Source organism: Chamaea fasciata, unplaced genomic scaffold (assembly GCF_029207755.1).
Source record: "Chamaea fasciata isolate MVZ Bird 193981 ecotype frontalis unplaced genomic scaffold, bChaFas1.0.hap1 SCAF_3, whole genome shotgun sequence".
NCBI classification, from domain to species: domain Eukaryota; kingdom Metazoa; phylum Chordata; class Aves; order Passeriformes; family Sylviidae; genus Chamaea; species Chamaea fasciata.
In genome coordinates this window covers 65381277-65407098 of record NW_027094088.1, presented here as the reverse complement: position 1 = coordinate 65407098, position 25822 = coordinate 65381277, and the positions used below count along the sequence as shown (strand labels likewise).

Here is a 25822-nt window from a genome sequence, read left to right as displayed (position 1 = left end):
TGTTTCTGCAGTAAACAACAGATTCAATACCATATGCAACAGTAATAAAAAATCAGACATTTAATAATCTGTTCTGTGAATAAAAAATAACTTGCTTCCATAAGTTAGTCTGCTAAATGTTATCAAGTTTAGTCTATTTTATATCATTAGCACAGCTTACAAGTTGTTTGGGGCCTCTCTGAACATGTTTTCCAGCAGCTCTCAAACTTCTCATGCAAACACTAGTCGTAACTATTCTTTTATAAGCTTAAATTTCCATTATGTATGTAAGTGGAACAGCCTTTTTTTTTTCCTAACTTTTCATTAATAAACTGGAGAAGATGATGACAGGAAAGCAAATGCTATATCACTTAGTTGTCTGTTGCTCCTTATGTAATCACATTCTTGACATATTTCTGTTGACATTGTATGTCAGAAAATCAAGGTTTGAATGATTGCTCCTGTAGGTTGTCCTGTTAAAAATATCTCACAGCGTGTATGTGCCCAAGTGTATATTTAGTTAGCTGTGCTATATTTTATCCCATTTACCTATTCTCCCTCCCATGCTCAACACCAAAAGACATCTCCCTGACTTTATGTTGCTTTTTTGAACATTTGGGTCCTTTCTGTTTGCCCCATTTTTTTTCTGCAACTATTGCATTTTCCTATGGATGTGTCCATCTTCTTTATCCTGATCCCTGTATCACCATTATTAAAAGTCAAATAAATATTTGTACTATTCACTTCCAGGAGTTAGGCATTAGTTTAACACCTCCCTTCTGTTATTCTTCAAAAACAGGCAAACATTTCCCAGTTCATGAAGGTTATTAGTCCCTGGGCATGACATGTATTTGTGATGGTGCAATGTAACTGAACATCACGAGATTCAGGATAAACTTAGCAATTTGACTTGACTTGAATTATTGAAGCTACACCTAAAGGATCCTGGCCCCCCTTCCATATAATGCACTTTGCTGCTCCCCTATAAATTACTTTTGCTCTAGTCGTATTGTTTAGTATAAACAACTTACTAAGTGCTTTGGAAATTCTATGCCAGATCCTAAGTTGGAATAAATCAGAGTAGCTCTGCTAAAATCAGTCAAGCTCTGCCAATACACACCAGCTGAGCTAAACAACTAATCAGAAAATAAAATAATTGCCATAAAAGGACCTAGTTCCTGCCAAAGAAATTAGACTTTCAAAGCTCTGCCTTTGTATTTGTTTAGGAAACCTGCCATTTTCACAGTAGGCTCTTCTGCTCCTATTCCTAGCATTCAGATTTCAAGCTAAAAGGAGGTACAGCTACAAACTGCTGAAGATCCAGCTGAACAGCAATTCTTTATCAGAAAAACAGATGGTGAATACCAGTAAGAACCATTTGGGTGGAGAACATACTTTAACTGTTGGATAACAGCAATAAACTATTACATCTGCGTTTTAACACTGAGGTAAGACATGCTCTTTTCAGACAAAGGACTTCATTGTGCAAGGAAGATACATATTAGAAGTGTGCAAACATATATTTGCCTCTTGATATTGAGACAATAACCAGTTCAACAATACCACCACTAAAGAATGTTGTGCTGTCCTTTTTTTCTGAGAGTTTTAGTATGAGTTTTATTTTAATAAAGAAACACCTGTCAGACATAACTGGTCACTTCTCAATCTAGACGTTTGTACTTGGCTTTTTGCCTGTGTGCATCACAGCAGGAGGCTGAGTTCAGGAAGTCAGTGCATAGATTAGGGCAGCAGAGAAGCAGGAGAGGAGATGTTTGTCTGTAGGAGGTGTGAACAAGTGAATGGTTGAAGGCTGGTATCACTGACATAGAGAAAGGTGCAGAAAAAAAAAAAAAATGACAGGACCAGACAAGCAGTCTTACTGCTGCCAAAGTTCTTGAAAGCAAGAAGAAGAAATTTGAGGTTAAGCATGAGGTGATCCAGAGAAGCAAGTTGTGAATCAAAAGAGAAGGGCAAGGAAGTTGAGGTTTGCCACCTATAATAAACTGGAACTTGTCAGTCCTTTGCCACAGATCATCCAGAAGATATGTGCTAAGTCCAAGTGTGCACTAAGATTGGACAACATAAACCTTTCCATGGAGACAGGGCACACCAGCCAGGTTCCACAGAGAGGTAGGGAGGCTAGTACTGGAAAATAGATTGGTCCTTTTCTGCACAGACTTTTCTCTCATGTACAAAAGTTTTACAGTTCTTCTGTAAGCAGGATTACAAGTATAATACGTGGCACACCAGAACCTGCCTTCCTTCCTCCCAATCCCTCATGAAAGCAAAAGACTGTCCTTTCGGAATATTAATTCCCTTTCATGGACTAAACTAGGCCTGGCTTTTTTTTGTTAATGAGAGGAACACCAAATTCTTTTTTTTTTAGGAAAGAAAAATGAAATGTTCTGGGGAATGAGACAAAGCTAACTAAGAGAGATAGATCTCTAAACCTGGAAAGGATCTTTAATGGACAACCTGACTTCAGGTAAAATGGGAGTACAATTTTTATGACACATGGAATAAAAGCAAAAGCTTCTTTACCAAGGGCTGTGTTTTAAGGCAAGCCGTTAAAGTAGGCAATAATCTACCTGTGCTGACCTGTTCTGTCACAGTCAAACTATGCCTCGCTCCAGCACTCGGGCCAGACAGTACAACCCTGCACAGGCTGTGCCTGGAGCTGTGGAGCACTCAGCTCTTCCAAGAGAGAGACCCCATAGACTAAAATGAGTCCAGTGGATGGCAGGGTCCCTCAGCCTGACCTGATCAGCACACAGCCTGGAAAAAGTTCAGAGGGGCAGAGAGAGGAAGGCAGGCAGGAAGGCAGGCAGGAAGGAAGGCATATGCTAAGACCCTGACCCATCTTTTCATGAGGAGAAGACTCAGAGTTCTTCCATTGTGAAGGCAACGTCAAATTCCACCTACCAAGAATGAGGTCAAATCTCACATGGTAGCAGAGGCAGGATGGGATTTGGAGAAGACCACAATGATCTATGAAGAGCCAGCAGTGAACCAAGTTTTTAAGAGATTTGATAGGACATCAGAGAGGGGTGAATGGAGAAGAAAGGCAGGGGAGAGGTCAGCAGAGATATGGAGGTTGTCTGTGCAGGCCTCAGAGCATAACAAAATGTCCCCAGGGAAGAAAAGGGAGCTAATGAGCTTCCACATACTGCAGGATCTTTGGTGAGCTATTGGTGGAAATAGCAACTCTATTTTCCCTCTCCTTTCTACTTCTTCATGGGACACATTCTCTGCCCTAATACAGCTAAAACAACAATCTCCCATCCCTTTTTTCCCCCTATGCTGCCCAATGTCTTTACTCACTCCTGCATGAAGCCCCCTTCTCTCTGAGGAGCTGCTTTGCTCAGCACCACCCTCTTCACAACCTTCTGGACTCCTTGTGAGCCTGGGGCAAAGCAAGAGGGGCCAAACTGAGACCCAGCCTGTGTCTGATTTGGGGAAGGGATAAAGAGAGGATGGGGAAGGGAAGGGGTGGGTTGGGCAAGGAGAGCCTTGACAACCCTCAGCATGTTGAACTCGACGTTCCTGCCACCACATGAGGGACAGGATCAGGCAAGACAGAGACACTGAGTGGCAGATGTGGCACCCTCACCAGCACTGTGGCAGCAGCAGCAGCAGCAACAGCCTGTGCCAGGCGGCAGCAGCAGGGAAAGGTGCCATTCCCCCTCTCTCACCACCACAGGTAAAGCCTGTTTCTCTAACAGCACCTCTGCAACCTGAAATGCAACCCTGGTATCCCTGGCAAAACTGGCCCTGTCCAGTCTTGCAAGCTGGGGAACACCACAAAAGAGGCAGGATGCTATGAAACCCTGGTTCCAAATTTTGATGTGAAAGCCCGAAGTGACCATTAGACTTAAATTGTTTGGGAAAAAAGAAGAACCTCTCACAGGTGGGAAGGAGCAGCACTAAAACCACACTTTTGACAGCTATGAACTATATTCAAGAGATCTAAATACTAAAACACATACCACCCCTCCACCCCATCTCTCACAAAAAGAAAGAAAAGTAAAAAATCAGTCACCTGTTTATCAGAAAACTGTAGCTGCTCTTGTAACATGAGATACTCCTCTCCATTCAATCTTGCACTCTCCACTGAATACATTGTGGCCCAGTACAAGTAGCCATTTACTGAATCCACAACTAGATCCTTTACTGGGAACACAACATGAGCTATGACATCTATATGGCCTCCCCACAGTGATTTTCTGTAGATCTAGGGACAAAAGAATTGACTTTAGCATCACATCCTAATCATCAGCTATGATCAGCTGAGTGTACATTAGTGACTTTTCCACAGCTGCTTATCAAAAGACTATGCAAGCCTTCAGCTTTCAAAGCCTAAACCTTTTGCATTCAAAGTAAAATGATGAAGAATAATGCAAAATTATTAGTTCATTTTTGCCAGAAAGTAACAAAAGAAAAAAGCTGAAATAGCTTTTCCCTTCGCTTTTCCAGTTTTGGCAGCCTTCTGTCTGACAGAATTTCTCACCCACTTCATATTCACTATTCACAAGTGTAAATGAGGGTGCAAGGCAGTGTGAAATCTGGCCTCCTAGCTCCAGTTTTTAAAACAGCTTCTGACTTTGCACTTACAAGAAATGAAAGGCATAATTTGACAGCACTGCATAAATTAGCACTACAGTTTTGAAGTCAGATACCTTTTAAATAATTCACATGTCAGTGTTCCTGATATGAGAGTGTGCAAAGTGCAATTGTAATTATTTTTTTAACTGCAGTGATCTGCAAAATAGCACAGAGCACAGGTCAATCTTGAAAAAATCTCTGTGTAAACAAATAGTGCCAAATTTGATTAAAATAAAGTCCATCTACTTCTTGGCTGAGATCAACAGGGCAGCCTCCATTTTCACTATCTTCATTTATTTTTACAATGTGGAATCCAACAAAACTGTTGATAGTATGTTTGATTTGCCTGTTTTGCACCTGGTGAATTCAGTATCCTGCATTAGTGAATGTTAGTGAATATTTTACCCCAAACATTTGTATAACTGTGGAAAATTACTTAAGGAAAGAAAGGCCTCCTTGTTCTACACTATAATAGCAAAGGCCAAATGTATCTCAGGTTGTAAGAAGTAGGGATTATTTTCCCAAATACTGCCTTACAGTCTTTTTTGTTGACTTAAGGGGTTCTTTTCTTTTAAGAAATGCAGCTATACCTACCGTGTTTGCTTTGCCAGCCCAATACAAGCATTGACCCAACCAATCAAAGGCCAACATCCTTGCATTTCTGACATCAGATACATAAGTATTCTCAGTGGTATCCTCTCTTTTGTTCAATGTCCAGGTCTGAACTTCCCCCATGGAATTAATCCAATAAAGAGTGTTATTATACCAATCAAGGTCTTGAAGAAAAAAAGGAAGATGTTAAGCATTACACAAACATGTAAATAAAAAAAAAATCAAAAAAACCCCCAAACCATTGCTTTAAAGAATAAAAAGCAGTCAGGCAATTCAGTTTATAAAAAATCAGTACAAATGCACAGTCAGGCTCAGTTAATGTGAAGGTAATGTGCTTCTTTATAGGAAATAATGTACATGTATCATACACATATAGCCCTGATTACTATAAATGCATGACCTATATTGGGATGCTGGAGACAGAGCTACTTAATTCAGAGGGTTGATTTTAGCTCTGCTGTAACTGTGGTGATGTCAGAAGGATTTCACTAAGGATTAATTCGACTCATAAAATAGAAGAAAGGGGATGAACCCAAAGAGTTGGGTCAGTGAAGCTGCTGTACTGCACTGCACAACACCCAAGTCTAGAGAACTCCTGTCTTTCAGTGCAGTTGGTGAAATTTATGGAGAGTTAATAAATGCCAAAAAGCCTGTAGCAGCAGCATGCAATTTGTTTAGTATGTACCTGAAACATTTCTTATATGAGGATAGAGGAGTTCTCCTGGCCTGTAGCTATCCAACCGCTGCTTCCAGAGACCTTCAGCCCCCACAGCCAATATATATGGTTCTTCTTCAGCTACAAAGGAAGAGAACTACAGTTGTGCACACCAACAATCAATTTCTGTATAATATTTGTATTTCAATAGCAGCTGTTTCTGGAAAGTTACAAAAGCACCTTTAAAACTGCCCCAATTAAGGACAAAGAAGAAATGCAGGAAAGTATCATAATTTAAGAAACTCTGAGATTAAGGGCAATTTCAGATCCAGAACAATAAGGACATTTGGAATCCTATTAGATAATGAAAAAATACTGTGGGTGTGGACCTGTCCTTACCAAAGTCAGGTAAAAGTCACCCCTAAGCCAGTCCAGCACCTTAAACTGGAAGTATTTTCCCCTCAGACACAGGTTAATTTGGGTGAACTAGGTTTCAAAAAACATTCCAAAGACATGGAAATCTCAGACATTTTGCATGTATCCATTTCCCCTGATTATCTATGCTCAAACCAAGGATTTTTAGCATTTGGTGAGCAGCACTTTTCCATGAATTGTCATTAACCCTCAGGGAACTGCACAAACCCCTTCATCATACACAGGAATGGAAAGGGATAGCACCTTTTTTACCACATCAAATAATGATTTTGATAGAGTGTTTGCATTAGGAAAATATAGATAAGTAGCAATATTTATGCATAAATAATATTTAATATAATTATTCAAGTTTCAGAATCTTACTACTTTAACTAAAAGCCAATTTACTTATCTCATATCCTTTAATATTTCTAAGAAAAACCTTTTTGTGCCTCTTGTTTTGCAGTCTTTGCCCAAAGCATCTGCCTCACTAGGTGGAAAGATTTATACACACTTTGTTCTTCATTTTTCCTGTGTGACAAAGTAATTCTCACCTTTTTCTAAAGTTGTACCTCTGAATGACTCTGACCATGGCCCTGCACCAGCAGGAGACACAGCTCTGACTGACACCTCATATGCTGTGAAGCTGGCCAACCCCTTCACTGTAAGTCTTGTGTTACTAATATTTGAGACTATCCATTCCTCCTCAAATGGGTGCTGAGGTGACACTTTCACATCATAAGTCCAGTTCTGCCAAGCAGATAAACCTGTGAGAAACAAATAATCATGTTCTTACAGAGTAAATGGATGTCACTGGTGATACACATCCTTTGAGAAAGATGTATATTGGAGACTCCTTTCAAAAATGCAAGTATTAGTGGAATTAGGAAAGGGATACATTAAAAAAAAAAAAAAAAAAAAAAAGGGAAGAAGTTTTTTGGTGGAGAGAGTGATAAAGTAGTGGAATATTTGCCCAGGGATGTGGTGGAGTGATAAAATCTTGCACATGGCCAGAATGGAATAAGCTACATGAAAATTTATCAGGTCTGAGGGTTGGCCTGCAACTTCCCCGAGTGGCTTAATAATAGTGAGAAAACTTCCCTGGATGTACTTTGCAAAACAAAAGGTTTTAATAATGACAAAAATAATAAACATCATAGAACAAAGAAATACAAGTCAAACGTAGTGCAGAGAACACTCTTACAACTGGCTATGACAGTCTAAAAAAGCAATTGAGCCTCTTTGTGCCCTTTCTAAAGTATACAACCATTAGGGAGTATACCAACCATACTTTGGCTTGGTGCCAGTAGAAGCAGTTACAGGCTTTGAGGCATATTTTCAGAGCCCAATCAGTGCTCCTGTACTGGCTCTGGGCCAATTACAGTGTGAAGGCTATGGAAAATTCTAGTTTAACTTCCTTATATGTTCTAAGGTAAACTGAAACTTTTTTCCATGAATAGAAACACCTGCTCAGGTGTGGGAGTGCATTCCTACAGTGGAGTCACCATCCCTGGATGTGTTTAAAAAAAGACTGGATGTGGCACTCAGTGACATGGTTTAATTGAGATGTTGGGGCATGGGTTGAACTCTATGATCATGAAGGTCTCTTCCAACCTAGTGATTCTGTGATTCTGTGAAAAATTACACTCTTCCCCTCTGGCTCCATGCTTCCATCCTCCATGAAGAATGAAATTTGAACAAAAAATTTTCCCTGGCCAGGTAGTTTTCGGCTATTCAAAGACACATGCACAGAGGATAGAAACCATAGCAAAAGTCATTACATCTCTGCCATGCATTTTCTGTATGATATCACTACCCAACATTACTGCTACTCCAGAACACATTTAAGATCAAGCTTTGCTTAAAATCCTAGCAGGGGGCATATGAGTTGCCAACACAAACTTCTGTTAATTTAGACAGACAATTTAGCCATTTTACTGGTAAACTATGGGCTAAATTTTTCAAACAGAAGTAACTGTTCCACAGCTTTGATCAGGATCTGCTATCGAAGTCACTAAAGCCCAAATCAAGAAAAGGGAAGCCAGAGAGTTACTCCTCTAGAAAGAAAAGAAGTGGATTCTCCCTTCGGGGAGAATCAACTGAACTTACTGGTTCCAATGGGGTGTTCAGGTGGTCTCCAGCTGATTACGGCTCGGTCCAACCCAAACAGAGCTGTGACAAGACACGGAGGAGTTGGTAAAGGAAATGGCTGAGTTGATGGTCCGTAGAACACCAAGTTGCCAATGCCAAAGTACTCTGGGTACATCAAGTTGCAGTCCACAATGTACTCATTGAAGCCAGAACTTCCCACTGGAGAGACCTCCTCGTGGAAAACTGCCGAGCCATCTGTGACTGTAAATGTGTTATCCTCATAAACGAAGCTCTCCATGTCATTAAATGGCACTTGTGATCGCAGTGTGTGAAACTCTGAACCATCAAGAAAACCTGACACAAAGGCCTGTTCTGTTTTGTTGAAGAAAATGAGTCTCTTAGATTGGAAGCTGATCGTGAAGGCTCTTAGAGCACTGGATCTCACCACGGGTGAAGCTGCAGAGGCAGTGCCAGGAAAGAGTGGAAGGTTTGCTCTGTATATGCCATCCTCCAGGAGACAGAAAATATAACTGGCAATAAAGCAAAACGAACCCAAATAACTACAGTGCAAGAAGTCTGTAGATGAGCCACAAATATTTTAGCAGCTAAGACGTGCCTGTCTTTATGCACAATAGAAAAATGCTTATGGCATTATTAGTATATGGATGCTGGGGAAGTAGACACATCAGTTTTTACCTTCTGAGACTTTGCATAGCAGATTATTGGAGAATATTCTTCTATAATACCTTAAATATTAAGCATGAACATTTAAAATTCATAGAGCTTCATTTTCATAAAAGCATGAAATTTCCGAAACTCAAATTTCTGTGTTGGAAAACCTTTTTCTCTTCTTCTAATGCCCTAGAGAAGAAAATGCAGGAGACAATATTGCATGGCACCTCTCTTATTCCAATTGTCTTGTAGTTTGTTATTTGTTGCCAACTGCACTTTTGTTTTGTTAACTTAAGTGCTTGAAACAGGAACCTAGATGACTAATGAAGTGGAGAAAATTAGAGAGGAGCTTTATAGCACCTTTGGCACGAAGTGCTCAAAGGAGTTCACTTACCCATTATAGGGATCAGCTATAATCTTCCTAGGGGATGTCACGTAAAGAGGAGTGATGTCTTCAGCTACTGTGCAGTTCTGTAAATGGCAGACATGTATCTGGGGAATGAGAAGAAAAACAGGTGATGCATTCATAGGGTGTTTGCTAAGGAGCAGACAAGCTGACCAGAGATTCCTTCAGGGAACTGAGAGAGCAAAACACCTCTCTCCCAGTCCCTGGTCCTTCTGGACTCCTGAGTGTTCAGTCAGCCAAGTATAACCCTTGTACACAAAGCCATGACAGCTTACCCTGAAGCTGTCAGTCATACCTCCAAGCTGGAGGGGAAATTGTATATTCAACTGCCTATAGTCAATTTGGAGGGTGTAAGCAAACTGTACTTTGAAAATGATCTGGCAGGGAAGGGAAGTGCTTTTCTGATCCTGGAAGCAATACCTTGGAATTCAAAAATCTCTGCCATTGGTCTGTTCATCTACAGCTCCTTTGTATCTTTTCATCACTACTGCTTTTTCTGCTCCCTGATCCCTGTGCAGTAAGTGAAAAATCAGACATGGCAAGAGGATTAAAAAAAATCCCCCACTTACCATTATGGGCAAGTTTCTAGTCCTTTGTACATTAGAGGATTACATGGGTACATGCAAAGCCTGACCATTAGTGTAACTGATGTTTTATGTGCAGGAAATCCAGTGCAGGGTTGCCATCTCCCTTTTTATTTCAAACTGAAGCAGCTGTAATCTGAGCTGTTGCTGTTGCATGAAACACTTAATATATTTTGTTAATCATGACAGACAGCAATAATACTATCTAGTTATCTGACCACTCTCCTGAGGCAGAGTAGGAAATGAGCAGAGTAGATGGGTAACCAAGAGAAACAGTGTGCCTGTTCTGGGTATGAGGAGGGTGCGAAGTCAGTCTCAAAAACAAATTAAAACCAAAACAGTTACGTCCTAAGGAGAAAACCAGGGCAAGGATACAGAGTTCTGTGTAGGGTGTTTACTTTAAATATGAACGGATAGTCAAGCCCCTCTTCCTTTTTAAATTACGAAATATGCGAATATTAATGTAGTATTAAAATATATTTTTGTAACTATATTTTGTGCATACATATCTATACATAAATCATATTTTTCATGTAAAATTAATCAAGTAATGGTTCAAATTAAGCAAGAAATTAATAAGCACTAGGGCATTACCTTTTCATTCATGACAAAGTATATCCTCTGGTAAAGCCAGTCTACTGAGATGGACACAATATTCCCCCAGCCAGCATAAAAGAGCATTAGGTCAGATACATCAGACATATTTGCCACTCCTTTCACCCAGATAGAATTCCCTTCAGAAAAATAGACAACTTGCTGATAAATATTCAAAGAAATTCCTAAAAATAGAAAGATACGTGCACACAGATAATATAAGAAAGGTTTCCCTTTTCTCAGTTAATTTTTCTACTTGCCTTAAAAATACGTGTTTTTCAGTCTGCAACCCATCATCATCATCATCAGCATCAAAAAGTTAACTGTTTTTTCTCCTCATTTCTAGTCTTCTTTCAGATAATAAGGAAACATTCCCATTTGCTATGTAAGTGACATTATTATAGAGAATTGTCCTTCAGAAAGGTAATCAAACAAAGAGAGAACATGTAATATGCAAACTGACACTGATTGCCCCTCTACAGGTCAAACAGATGCAACTGGCATCTCCCCACAAAGCACCATTCTCTCTCGAATTCAAGCTTGAGATAATCTGTGCCACCTCTGCACTATCAAAGGCTATTTAGTCAGGGGTAATATTCTTTCTGTGGAGCTTTTGTGCCTTTGTGAAATTTGGTAGATAAACTCAGATTTCCACACTGTGACCAAGGACCAGTGTAGATAAGAAACACTGGAGTGGTGAGTAATTTGAGATAACACGGTAATCTGGTGACTTTGGCAACTAAATGCTTCATCAGTATACCAACACACTAGCACTATCTTTTAACACTTGGCATTATTTTACTCAGAAGTTTGAACCACTTCATTTCCTCACTATTCATGTTGAGAAAAAGTAGATATTGATTGCAGGGAAACACGAATTCATCTTACCTCAATTTAGATACCTACAATGTAAAAAATGAACCAGCTGCCTAGATACAGTGAAGAAACAGTTGCACTGGGGAGAACAATTCATCTCTTCCTAGAGCCTGTCACTTCAAATACGTCAAATCATGTCCTATTTCTCTTGATCGACTATAAAGGAAGACTAGATACGGTCTCAAGCTATGTGAGGTGCATCCTGTCCTCGGTGAAAAGAGGTCTTAGTCGCACTTGACAGAAAAGGAGAGAGCACAATCTGATTTTACCTGTGATGTTGTGGTGTATAATACCATTTGGCAGGCACTGAGCAGCTTCGAGGAAATGTTCTGTGTATCTCTTCCTTAAAGACTCTTTTCTGGATAGGAAGAGCCATGCTGCTTTTTCCTTAACTAGCAAACAGAGAAATTCAGAATTTAGATGACCGCAGTTTGTTGCTAACACAGATACATCATTAATAGACATGTAAATACATGTGTACCCAAACGTATGTATGTATGTACCTATGAATATATTGTTACACTAGCAGTGACAGACCAAAACTTAGACTCTTTGAGGGCTGAGAATATATGGAATTATTCACCATTACAGTTGATTCTGGCTCTTCACACAGGGTGAGAACACACCATGTGAATTTCACACCATCTTTCCTGCAACAATTCCCTAGTGAGGGAAAGTAAGCTGGAGCAAATGAAGCCTTACTGACTCGAGGAAATGAAGGCACTATGACACCCATGTGACTTCAAGATGCAGCAGAAATAGGGTATTTAACCCCTCTGGAGTTCTTTGAAAACCTCAGTCAAACTAGAATACTATCCCACAGAGCCAGAGAAAAGCAAGGCAAGTATGTTCATTTCATGTGTTTTGTTGTAACACGTTTTGTTAGTGATTTAAACAAAAAACAAGTACCCATCACAGATAAAGATGATAATGGGATAATATAATCTGTTTCAAAGATGATAAACTTACTATTTTTTTCCTAATAAAGTCACAGAATTTAAAGTCAGCAAGTATAGTTTTGGTCACATAAACTGACTTCATGCTTATAAAGGCCCAAGTAATTTACAGCAAAACCTCTGCAGTAAATCTGTACCTTCTGTCTGGGCTATACATAGCCCTGGGAAAGATAGCTTGCCTCGCTTCTGAATCTCAGATCCTTGGAAATCTAGCACGTACCCTGCTAAATTGATTGTTACCTTCATTTTTAAAGACGGTGTATTATTTTGAGTGTGATTTTGGCTAATTTCCATTGGCAAACAATCCTTCCTTTTTTTTTTCTCCTCTCCAGTTTAAGCAGCTGTCTGCAATCAGATATCATTTCCTCATATGGATATCACAAAACTGTGATCAAATGCTGTCTTAATTTATTCCCAGATAATCTGCATAGATTGAGCTGCATATATTTCTCCCAGTGCACACACTTGGAGTAATTTCAATGATGATGCCTTCAGAGTAGAGTACAAGAGGCCAATATTACCTCTTTATCTCTTTTCAAGTAACGTTTCTTGCAATCTACAGCAGCAATCAGATTCTCTGCCTGACTCTTCTCAGGGCTCAGATCTACAGTGCCTGATGCAGTAACACCATTTCTGGACATGATATATGAGGAAGGGAATGTTCCTGTTCACATTAGCACAGAGAGAAAACACATGCCTGTGCAGTTCAGGGGGAAACAACTGAAATTTTATGTGGTGACTAGTAATGGGGGTGTGGGGTGGTTCCCCACCCGCATAAGGTGGGGGTTTGGGGGGACGATAGGGTTTGTTTGTTTGTTTTCTACCTTAAATTAATTGCTTGGCAATTGAATTGACATAGTGAACACAGTAAGGACTTTTTAAAAATGACACAAATATTTATGACTCAGGGTCAGCCAACCCTAGAGAAAACCTCTGTGGAGTCATCAAGAAAGGAAATATCAGTGTGTCTGAGCTAATACACAACACACACACACACAAAAGTAATATTTTAAAAAGCACTAGAGAAGCAAGTTCTGTTTCTCTAACCAATAGCAGAAAACTGGCAATTCAGAGACAGTCTTGAAGTGTTTTCATAAAGCTGAAGCATTTCCAGGTGTTAGACAACTGAATCTTTTCATGAGAAGGGAAGTAATTTTTTTCTTTCCTAAAAGAACATTTTGATAACATCGATTTCACCCTGTGTTCTATTTCGACACGTGTCTTTCTCTGTCAATTAATTAATAATTCTGCAATTCTTTGAGTAATAGCTATACTGCATCATTACCTTCAATATTAATTAGTTGATACAGTAAAATAAATACCTACATGAATGAGCAAAACCAAATTAGTATGATTTCACATATTTGAGATAATTGAGAATTTTTGACCAAAGAGTTTCATGTTAAGTATTTCATATTAGAAGAAATATATTTGTTTGACAGCTGTTAAAATCTCATCTAGAAAATGGAATCATGTTTATTTCAGTCACCACCTCAGACCACTGTGGTGTTTTTCATTTGTAATACAATTCAAACCTGCTTGGGCCTACCAGCTTCACAGGCCATTCCCATGCTGTGCTGCCTAATCATGCCCAGAGCTGAAGGACAGGACCCTCTCTGAGGTGCTGTTGACTCCTCAGTGTACAACGCCTTGACATATTCACAGTCTAAATATTTGTGTCTTCTGCCAGGCACAAGGCAGGCCAAGGAACATGAGTTTGCCCCCAGGAACAAGGACTCTGCTATTCTTGTACCTTTGGATGCCGGGGTTGTGATGTTGGCTTCGGCAGGGGGTCCAGCACCAACCTCATTAACTGCCACAATACTGAACCTATGGCACACCAAAGAGACAGGTTTTGGTTGGCAGGTTTCTTTTGAAAGATTGCCTGAGAAAAATTTTGTCAAGTAGGGAAGCTGCTACGGAAGTGATTGACTTTCAGAAAATGCCCGTTTAAATATAATGCTCTGGGAAAATTTAGAATACAAAAAAAAACTGACCAAGGTCTAAATTGCCCAAAGGTAGAACAACAGAATCTTCTGAATTTCAATTTAAAATAAATTTTCAGACTCAGAAGAACAATTCAACTTCATTTCAAAGGAAGATCTGTATTCATCAGTGTAAGCAGAATGCAGGCCTTTGCACTTAATAAAAATTAAGGAATTTTTCCAGATGCTTAAAGGACTAGAGAAGACCACTCTGTCTTTCTCCAGCTATACTGACAACATGCCACAAAAGCCTAAAAAAGTTAAAAACGGCAGCTAAGAAAATGCCTCCCAGCCCTATATCAAGTTGCTTTTCCTTCCTCACCATCTGACTTCTGAAAAAGCAGCCAAGTTACCTGGGATAACTCTATTTCCTCATGGAAGATGCCCTTGCTTTTGGCAAGAATGTAAGTAAATAGCATAATTTTGCAGAAGTGGTATTAAGGCATACTCGGTGCTATCTGGGCAAGAGGTGTGACCTGATCCCTTGCCACACTGGCTATCCTTTCTTTTTGTACCTGTAAGTGGTGTTTGGGAAGGTGGAGTAGAACTGAAAGCTGTGCCCTCTTGAGGCTCTCAGTAATTTATGATTCTCACTGGTCAGGAGCAAGTTATATCCAATAATCAATCCATTTGGAAAAATAGGTGGAGACCAACTAACTTCAACAGTGTTTGGACTTGAACTCTGAATGTCTTTAATGACAGGAGCTGTTGCAGGAACTGCAAGACAGAAATATCTGACTCCAGTATTTGATTAAGACATTAACTGTTTTACATTTTTAAATACATTTTTAGGTTTCACACCTTTTAATTCATTTATACACCAATAAATATTATTAGGGACAGTTAACATTTCAGCAACATTTCAGGGTTTTTTTAATGTCCAGGAAAACGGGACTGTGTTTCAATTAAATACATGCATAATTATGTACAAAAGCACCTCATGTGCCCTCACATTTTTGACCATGTACTTTTTTGTGCTTGCTTTTAAAACCAAAAGCAGGGAGAAGCCCTAAATCTTCTAGGTATAACAAAAAAGAACCTATAGTTTTTTAGTTTGCTCTTCTGCAGCTACTCAAGAGACAGCATACAAGTGGTTCTGAAGATTAGGCACCAATGTTTTCTGCCAATGAAACCCAAAGGTTTCTGCTGAGGTTCTGAAAGATGGAATTAATAGTGCAATTCATTACCTCCAAAAGCATGTGTCCGGTAGCTGGGACTTGGTGGAGAATGGAGCTGCAGCTGAGATGTAATGATCCAAACTACTTGAAACACGTATTCTGTGAAGGCGTGAAGGTCTTTGATGGTGTATGAAGTTTCAGATACTACCTAGATTAATGCACAAACACAATTGGGCTTCTCCTTCCTCCAACTGCAGCTACGATGTAGGATGTTACGAGGGCAAAAGAGGTCTCATACAACAACATACATATTTCAGGATAAAAAAAGGGCAGCATCCTAAGTTTAATTAAGAGGAAACTCTGAAAGTTATTTTCAGCACAGACTTGGATTTCCATCTCATCAGAACACTTTCTCTTCTCTTTCCTCAGAACGTGGTGCCAAATCTCAACAATGGATCAAAGGATTGATGCAATATAATAGTAAATTTTAAGAAAAAAAGTTAAAAAAAAAAAAAGCTAAAATAGTAGCATATTACAAGCAATGTATTTTAAACATATACCACAGGTTTCAGGTACAAAGGATCCTAGTAATACTGAAATATTTATTGTCTGAAGTAATTGCTCCCTATTATTTCATCAATGATTCATTCAGAATAACTTCCTGCTTAGCAAATTACCTTTACCTTTGATTTGTGGCACCAACTTGTCATGCCCTGTAAATTGATCCAATAGAGATGATGGCAAGATAACAAGTGTACAGCTGACGCAAAAGAACAAATTATGAGAATAACTCTACTGAGTCAGAACAAAGGTCCTTCTAGCCAAGTATTGTGCTTTGACAAGAATCAAAAAAAAAATTTCCCTAGGGAAAGGTATTAAAAAGAAATGGGGGAAAGAAAGCCTACAGCCATACTTCTCCTGAATATTCTCACTAGTATTTCACAAACATGGCTCAACAGGAAACAATAGGAATATTTGCATTTAGTAGAACTCAATTTTTTCTTCTGCTAATTTTCCAGTCACTTTTCAAAGCCGATTTAGTAATTTTAGCAATTTTAATATTCAGGAGTTTAAATTTAGCAATTTAACATCCACACATGCCAGGAAGCAGCTGAACATTTCAACTCCCCATTCAGTGAGAAAATACATTTTGCTAATTTTGAACCTGCTACCTGATAGTTTCCATCAAGGTCCCTAGTTCCTATGTTGCAGGAAATGGGGAATAATCCACTGTTTCTCAGCTTCCTCTTGCCACTCATGATTTTGAAAGTCTCTTTCATGTACCTAACATATTATCTAATATTTTTCTAAAAAAGAAAACAAAACAAAACGCCCAAAAAATCACCAAAAACTGCACCCCAAAAAACACTAAAAGCAGAAAAGAGCTCGTTTCCTTGCAATGTAAAAGGTGTCCTCTCTTACCTCTGTGTACCTCCAGTCACCAGGGAGCTTGTTGAACTTCCACTGGATAATGTATTTAACCCCAGAGATGTTAGCTGCCTTCCACCCTAATGTGACACTGTGGTTTCCAACAACAGATGCAAATGGTGCACTAGGTTTGTTCAAGTAGTCTGAGGGGAAAGTACAATATAACAGTAAGGAAAAAAAAATCTTTCATGGCAATCCCTGCATCTCAAAGGCAAAAACCTTTCACCTCACACACCTAAAAGCTCTAAGCCCCATAAAAACACATGAAAGAATACATTGAAAAATATTGCTGAGTGTCTCGCATGGCATTTTAAAGACAGTTTGATAAGTCAGACAGATAAGGGCCAGGTTCAATGTGAGCAGTTGTGACTACAACCCCATACTTGTGTAAGTGCATTTTTAGTTACAGCTACCTAGTAAAAATATTCTAATTAGAAATGTAGAGAAGGCATGAGAGACTTCTGAAAAAATTTTCAAGGGCATTATTTCAATAGCACTGTATTGGCCCAAGGTGTAATCTTAAACAGTTGAGACTAGATTCAAAAAGTCTTATGTCCATGGAAGGGAAGTAAAAATGTTTCACTCCAAGATAAACTTCAGTGTACTTGTTAAAAGGAAAAAGAAGAGTGGTAGCTTTCTGATTAATGAAAATACTCAAGACACTCGTAGTTTTTAAATAAATCCAGAATATAGAACAAGACTATGAATTTATCAGGCTGTCAGTTGGACACAGGACTCTATTCAGACTTACTTAGTGCTTCAACTCCATATGCATCCTCTGCAAAGCCACAGCCAAACTTACAGGAAACTCTCTGTGTAGGGCACAGAACTTACTGGTTAGCTTTGTGTAAAGGCAAACTTCCTTCCAGAATCATGCAGACACATTTTAAATACATACAAATTCTATAGATATTTTGCATATACACAAATCCTGTGGAAATAATTATATTAAATCTAAAAAGTAGCACTACCGTGAAGTCGCTCTAAAGATTTCCTTGAGAACATTTTCATCAATTCACTGGGCCCTGAATTAAAGGTTTCCTCCTTACACACTGTTCCTTTGTGGAAAGCATGAACATGGGGTTACATTACAGTTGGAAATAGACTTCAGTGATGACCATGGAGTTAGGAAGACAAGGTTTTGACTAGTTAGTAATATATTCCATATGTTGCATTTCACCCTTGCCTGCTTCATGTATTCCCTATGAATGAGGAACATTCTTCCAATGTATTTCCAGTGAATTTTTAAAATAGCTGAAATTGGCAATTTTTAAGAGCAGCCATGCCTAATTCACACTTCCTTTTCAGCAGCTACTCCTTCTGTAACAGTTATGCCTACAAGCTGCAAACATAACAAATACCCCAAGGGCAGTGAGCTCCACACTGACATCCTAAGACCAGAAAATGAGTTTTCATCTCAGGTAGGGAAGATAAATATAGTGTCATCCTGCTTTTTATGTAGAGAACTTAAGAAGAAGTAGAAACATGTTCTAGGTGGGTCTCAGTAGCTTTAAAATTACATGCAAGACTGAGTCTCCTGGAAATCCGAAACTTTTGAGAAGTGGTGATTTGAGCTTTTCTAGGCAGGAGGTTTATTTGGGCTCATTTTATTCTGCAAGTTCATTCAGCTTTAAAATCTTGAAGTTTACTCCATACAGCAACCTTTTAAGTCATAACCAACCTTTAGATCATTCAGAAGCAATTCATTATGGCAAGTGAGGGAAGTTTTTTAATCGCTCTTCCTATGATTTGAGGAAACACACTTCTGGCACCCCATGGAAACAATAAGACATGTTATTTCAGACAACGGAGTTGCAACTGAGACAGATTTGAAAACTTTCTTAGCTGTATATTCCTATATACATTATGACACCTAGACATTCAGTACCAAGTGCAAGCACTTACAAATTTTTTCCAGTATTTTCATTTTCAGAGAAATTAAGTACTTCCAGGTAAACTATCACCACTGTTAGCAAGTGAAAATACAGGTATTAGCTAATATAAGTTATCTCGTGTACACTGGAGCTTTAATTTATGATTAATATTTATTTATTTTAAAGGGTAGCGTCCCTGGATTACATGCTGATTCATAGTGCCTTCTGCCTCATTTAACACAGGTATTTCTGAACATTTGTTTTTTGTTGTGCTATTCTTTCTTCTGATTTTTGTCTGAACCTGAGCCATACATTTGATGTTTCATTGAGGTAAGAGGACTGCTAAAGCTCCTAATCCTAAATTTTGAGGGAAATTTTTCAGCTTCTCTACTTGAAAACAATAAATCCTCATATTTTCTTCATCCATCAGCAACATTCTTATATAAGCCACAGTCAGATGTCTTTTCTTGTGACTATTCCATGAAATTCAGTGGCAATCCCCTGTTCCTAGGTAGAAGGAGAAATACTACCAGATTTCAGTCCCAAGGTGTATTCAGACAACAGAACTGAGTTAATGCCAGAAAAAAAAATTCCACCCTCACTCCCACTCCTTTGCTCTGCAGATTGCAATGACCTGATCCTCTGGATGCCATAACACAGTGCGTGCCTGACATGTGGGTAGTCAAGTCAGTCAGCTGATCCAGTGGAAAGATAATCCCAAAAAAACCCCTTGCAGACTCAGCATATTTAAGTGGCATATTGCGTGACCAGAGAGCCAAAAATAAAACCCCAACACAAAAGCAACAAAATCTCCACACTCATTTTATGTTTCTACAAAAGTAAATTTGGTTACTTCTTGGACTGTTCCTACACTCCAAAACTACCATTTAGTGCATTAGCAAACCTTTGTCATCATCACAATTTGATAGACTACAAAGCATTAAAAAAAACCCAAAATCCTTTCAATCAAATTGTCAGTGGGTTTGTATTCTACTCGTGACTCTCTCCAACTCCTCCAGCAACTCCTTCAAATGGGTTGCTTACATCTGGGAACAACCTTCATCCTGAGGTCTCAGCAGTGCCAAACACAATCCTTCAATCATGTAATCTCTGTCCTATCCTACCCTGGGTTCTATGTTCATGCTGAAAGGGCCCATCTCTTTACCAGCACTTTTTTGACCCATACTCATCACCGTGAACACCAGTCCATCCACAGCACTCCCCACCTGAGATCTCTTTCTAGAGGGCCACATGTTGCCCCTTACTGAATTGCATTTTATTTCATTTAGACTCTATCCAGTCAAGAGTTTTGTCTTCTAGCTCCCAGTCTTTGTTTCCACTTCTCACCAAGCTGGTGTCATACCAGCCTTAACAAGCTTTCTCTCTGGATAGTCTTTGATGGAATTAATGAAAAACTGGATGAACAACTCTCTTGTACGAGCATAGGACACATTTTGCATTGGTCTGTCCTGTTCCATAATACTGAGATTAGTCTGCATTCTTTACAGCAATGTTCTTTGTCACACAGTAGTTTTTAATGCAAACCCGTCCTTGGTCACCATGCTGAAAAGGTACATAACTAATTCTACAGCTTTAGGGAGTACAAAGCAAATAGACCTGAAGTGATAAGTTTGTGTATCTACATTGTATTTCTTAGCACTGTGTGGACATAGCAATTACTGAAACCGTGGTTTTTTTGTATTGCTCTGATGGCATTTAACTTACCTCACACACTCTAGTGTATGTCTCATTCTGCCAAGAAACAAATTAATAAAATGTGGGGTTAGCATAAATATAATCACAGAGTATTTCAAACAGATAACACCATTTTATTAGAATTTCTTACCATGAAAGTACATCACAAAATCTCATCACTGGCAAATAATGAAAGAAGGAAAACCCATGCTTGAAAAAACAAAGTCAGCATTAGAGTGATGCTAAGGTTGAATGAGATTCAGGTGTTCAAGAGATGCAGAAAAATGGGAAGTTTAAAATCCATCATGGCAATTGTCCCAGACCAACGCTAGTTCCCATCCACCTGGTTTAGTAAAAACAAGAAATCAATCTATTGACAGCCATGTGCTTCATTTACATCCTCATGCAACTCTGAAACCGACCCAGTAGAGTAAAATCCTGAAAAGCACTAGTGCATTCTCACCATCTAAAAATCTGTGTTGAGCTTAATGAACTGCAAAATACACATATATTCTGGCGAACCCAATGAAAACTTTTGATATTAGAGGCAACTTGCATTACAAGAATTATTAATTTCTCAAAACAGAATTTACAAGGAACTGAGAAAAAACGTAGACATTACATCTTTTCATAGAAACACTGCTCTGGTTAGATTTTGAATGTCTGCCATTGGATAAGATACTTGACAGGCTGGAGACAAGTGCAAAGAGCCAAAGCTCAGGTAATACTCACACATTTCAGTGGACAGTCAGTTTGCATGGTTGCATTCCAAAACTGACATCCCTGTGTACACTGTAAAGACAGACAGTGGCTGTAAAAATGACTTTGAAAGCAGAGTTCCAAAGGTTAGGGATACTCCAGCATTAGCAATATATTAAAGGTACATATGGGTATTATAAGTACTCAGATCCTACAGGTAGAGAGTTTTGTTGTATAGTGCCCTTCTCAAAGTAAAACCAAATACAAAGAAAAATAAATTCAGTCTTGTTCTGGGAATGAGTTCACAGATGTGGCCAGCACTCTCACCCTCCCAGCTGTATTTTACTACTTTTTCTCTCTGCAGAAGTAGCAGATATGCAGTGTGCAGGACAGCAAAGCACAGGGGAAAGCTGTTCAGCACAAGCCCTCCTACATGTGCTCGCCAATAGGCATTGGTTTTAAAACCAGGAATTTTCAGAGAAGTAATAAATATTATGTCGTTCAGTTTTGATGCTGGACCTTTCTTGTTTGTGCTGTCCCATCTACTTCTTAGTGGTTGTGAAAGTTTTCAAAGGGAAGCTGGAACAATTTTAGAAGCAGAAGACAGATACTGAGTATCAGTACAAAGCCTCATGAAAAATACACTGAAGACTTGATAACACTGAGCAAAGACACCCAGTAACTTAAACAGGTGAGTCAACCTTACTGTGTATTGTCATGACAACACAGACTTTTATGGTCTCAGCATCATAAATGGCCCAACCTCACTACATACCAGATGCTGAAGGGTGCTTTCCACTAGTCTCTCTGTTAAATACTGAAGACTGAATTCTCCAGCACTCTTCAAAGAGTATGTATAATCACTGATACTGAAATTGGCAGGAAGAAACTTTCTAACACACTCTTGAGCCATTAGAAAGCAGGCATTCTTTATCTGTGCAGGACACACAGAAGGATATCTCCTTATTTCTGTCTGTATTGTGAGATTTTGCAACAAAGTATTTATCCACTATAATCACACATATTCATTAAAATGTGTTTCTAATCTAATACATAAACATCACTTTCCTAGAACTAATTTCCATGTATCTGCCTCCTACTGGAAGTCCTGCTATGGTCCTGAAGGTTTATCAAGAGGGGTCTTTGGTGGCCATATTCACTGAATGCTTCAATATTAAAGGTGACTCTGCCTTCAACTTTTTCTTTGGGCATGCACTGTTGCTTCTTGTTACATAACTTGCAAAAACCCCACTGTAGTCCTCTTTATCTGTTTCTCCACTGGTTCCAGCCATGCTTATCATCCTGCATGCATACCTTTACATCCTTTTTTTTTTCTTTTTTTTTTTGCCAGTTGCCCTTTAAGCTCTATTCGGCAATTTCAGAGGAGCTGAAAATTTTTTACTCTCTATGTTATTTATCACCACCAGCTTGAATTGCATCTGCAATCTCAACTAGGAAATGAGCTGAAGTCCTCCAAGAATGCTCCTATGGAAAGCTCACGTTGAGTCCCCATGACAGACACAACCATCTGAAGTTCTAGAGAACTCTAAATGTTCAACAGTTATAAGTTTTCTTACATTGTATCATTGAGAAAATGAAATAAACTACTCAACTATACAGAGGTAACTGAATAAGACAGTCTTAATGATTTGCATGTTGGAGGCAATAGTAGTTTTGACTCATTGTCTCAAAAATGAGAGGTTATGAACTTTGTAAATCACAAATGTGAACATAACTCATAGCAGAGATCATCACCCTTTACACATTTTCTTTAAATAAAAAAATATTCAGAGCACTGTCTCTAAAAATTTGAACCTAACCTACCCACTCAACTTAGTGACTTATGCTAGACAGGCAACTCTGCATATTTTCATGAAGCCTTTGAAAATATGATCATTGTACCCATTGTATTCAAATAGCAGGAACATAAAATGCCGGTAATTAACAAAGTAAACCATTACTCACCGCTTCAGTGATGTCACTAACATTGCAAAGGTTAGTAATTCCAAGTTCTCCTTCCTATAGGAAAATAAATAATTTTTTGAAAGAATCAAAATAATTCCCCAGAATTCTTTGATTTAAACACATTAAATCATTGGCTTCCTGTGAACCAAATTTTCTTTGGCTGATCTTTCCTCATTTGGGGAAAGTTATTGTTGACCCAGCAGTAGCTTCTCACATGAGACTAATTTCAGAGATATCATCAAACAAAGATATTGGCAAAATCAGTTGGTGGCTATCAAATCATCTGAGGTAGGAATTTGGCTCTTACCTCCCCATTCCGGTTCACTGAGCCAATAACAAATGCTTCACAAACATGTTGGGCTTAAATGACAAAGCCAAGTGGCTTTGACCTCTTGGGACCGGAGAGACCTTCCTTCAAGCTAAATGCCTTTTGTCTGGCCACCTTTTGAGGGAGTTTCACACAGCCATATGGTGACTGCCACCACCCTTCCTCTCCTGCCAGAAGTGCTCTCCAGCCAACCGTGCCTGTTTTTTCACATCATTCAAAGTGTGCAAAACCCATCACTGTCACTGAAGTGCAAATGATATGAGGATATATGCAACGACCTTAGAGAAGCTGAATAGCAGCTCTTAAATTTTTGACCTGAAACCAGGTAAGAGCAGCCTTAATAAAACAATTCCCAGGAAGAAATTTTCAGCACACTGGGTACACCATGACAATAGTGAGGATCAAAGTTGTCACAAAAAATAATCGAACACAACAAGTAGACCAGAGGAGAAAAATAAGGTTCACAACTCTCAGACTTGAAGATTACATTTTTCACACCTGAATCAATACATTCACTGAACATAGATGTGATTTTTCTGTCTTTCAAAGCTGAAAGGAAGAGCAACTTATTTCTTATTCTGAATTAATTTAAACTCAAATCAAATAATCCCCATTAAAGTTATCATTGCATGATAGGTTTCCATCAGAGAGGGCAGTTAACTCTTTCACTGATGCAAGAGCTCCAAATAGATTTAAAGGAACTGTCAGGCAAGTGTATGAAGTAAACTAGAGCAGGTCATACTTCTCTGTAGCAGGTTTCCACAATTAGCACTGAGGCAAAAAATGCCCTTTTTACAAAGCAAAGATACACAATGCTTTAAAACACATCAACATTTCTGGCAAATAGAAGAAAGGAGGCAACTCCTGAAGGCAGAATAATTGTTAAGATTTCAGGAGTTTTGCTTGTCTTGCATTTGCTGAATGCTTTGCACACTATTCCAAGGAATACTAGGAAAATATAAAACTAAGGATCTGATCTCTAATTTTAATACTTACAGGATTACCTACAAGTTAAACCAGCTAACTTAAAAATTAAGCTCTAACTAAGTTCAGGATAGCTGTGCATGTCACAGAAAGAAAATTTATTGTGACTTTACAGTTTCCCATGATTATCTAAGAAAAGCCCTGGACTAGACTGAAATAACTGAATAAACTGAAAGAATAAAAGTTTATCTTCCCCATCCTCCAGAGTCTTTAGCATTTACAGTAATTGCCTGCAATCAGAGTAGTGGGGTTTGTTCCTTACCAGATTCTACAAATTCAAATATTAAACATTAATTCTCAAACACTGCTCTTAGTAAAACATATTCTTTAGAGTAATTTTGAAAACACTGACATGTAATATGAAGTTCTTACAGTGCTAACAACAATCTGTGTTTCAAAAGATCAGGCACAGGTTTTGAAAACTTACCAGGTTACTTGTACATAAGTTTAGACAATTCCCTGAGAAAGCACAGTGCACTGCAGAAATCCATAGACAGTAAAAAGCAACAGGACTTCTTAGCAGGAAATCCCACAGGCAAGTGTTCTTCATAACTTAAACAATTTCATCCGTTAATCTGATACTTCCCTTGACTTCACCATACAAACTCCCTTTAGTCTAGGTGACAGAGATGCAACTGTGACATTTCTGCATGTCAGATCATTAAAATATTTTTTGAATCCTTGTTTACACTCCACTCCTTCAACAACTTCTCAGCTTCCTGGAGCCCTTGTCTCAAATTTACGCAACCTCTTTTTCATAGTTTCTTATTAAGCCACTGAAATAAAAGAGCTGACCAATGAAAGTCGGTGTATCTACTTACACAAATATCATTAACGTAAAAAGGAAACTAAGTGCAATGCTTTTAATCAGGTGTTCCAAGCCACACAGAAACAGGGAAATGGTGGGAGAAAAATGGCTTAAAGTTACTTTTGACTAGATTAAGCTATTTCTAAATATTTGTACATGGATGCAACTAAGAAAATTTGTTGGTGATGATGAGTAACTTTGTTAGAACACCATTGGTCGTATCAGACATGGCAAAAATTTAATTAATCTTTTTTCGAATGACTGTTTACAAATGTTCTATTTTCACACCAAAATACCACACAGAACAGACCTGTGTCTGCCCTCAGATGCAATCTAGACATAAACTAACCAGAGCCAATTTGCTGGGGGTTCTCTAGATGAGGAAGCACAAATTAAGTTTGCATCCACATCATGGAAGGAAAAGGAAGCTGATGATAAATTGTGTGTCTGATTTAAAGGGTGGTGAAGAGTCTTACATAAAGTTGAAGACTCAAGTT

General features: G+C 38.7%; 1 protein-coding gene across 1 annotated transcript in view; it reads right to left on the bottom strand.

Moving 5' to 3' along the window:
* The window catches only part of ROS1 (ROS proto-oncogene 1, receptor tyrosine kinase), a 69664-nt gene extending 44597 nt beyond the window's left edge, over positions 1 to 25067 (bottom strand). The window contains exons 1-17 of the mRNA XM_066180501.1: positions 24945 to 25067; positions 23206 to 23259; positions 21274 to 21333; positions 20572 to 20598; positions 17724 to 17784; positions 16967 to 17115; positions 15614 to 15752; positions 14942 to 15143; positions 14195 to 14271; positions 11755 to 11877; positions 10610 to 10794; positions 9420 to 9517; positions 8372 to 8883; positions 6817 to 7029; positions 5879 to 5989; positions 5176 to 5357; positions 4019 to 4210 (exon numbers count right to left, since the gene is read on the bottom strand). Of these exons, the coding sequence (XP_066036598.1) occupies positions 4019 to 4210; positions 5176 to 5357; positions 5879 to 5989; positions 6817 to 7029; positions 8372 to 8883; positions 9420 to 9517; positions 10610 to 10794; positions 11755 to 11877; positions 14195 to 14271; positions 14942 to 15143; positions 15614 to 15752; positions 16967 to 17115; positions 17724 to 17784; positions 20572 to 20598; positions 21274 to 21333; positions 23206 to 23259; positions 24945 to 25067 (2508 nt within the window). The remainder of the gene's footprint in view (positions 1 to 4018; positions 4211 to 5175; positions 5358 to 5878; positions 5990 to 6816; positions 7030 to 8371; positions 8884 to 9419; positions 9518 to 10609; positions 10795 to 11754; positions 11878 to 14194; positions 14272 to 14941; positions 15144 to 15613; positions 15753 to 16966; positions 17116 to 17723; positions 17785 to 20571; positions 20599 to 21273; positions 21334 to 23205; positions 23260 to 24944) is intronic.
* Positions 25068 to 25822: the final 755 nt, after the last annotated feature.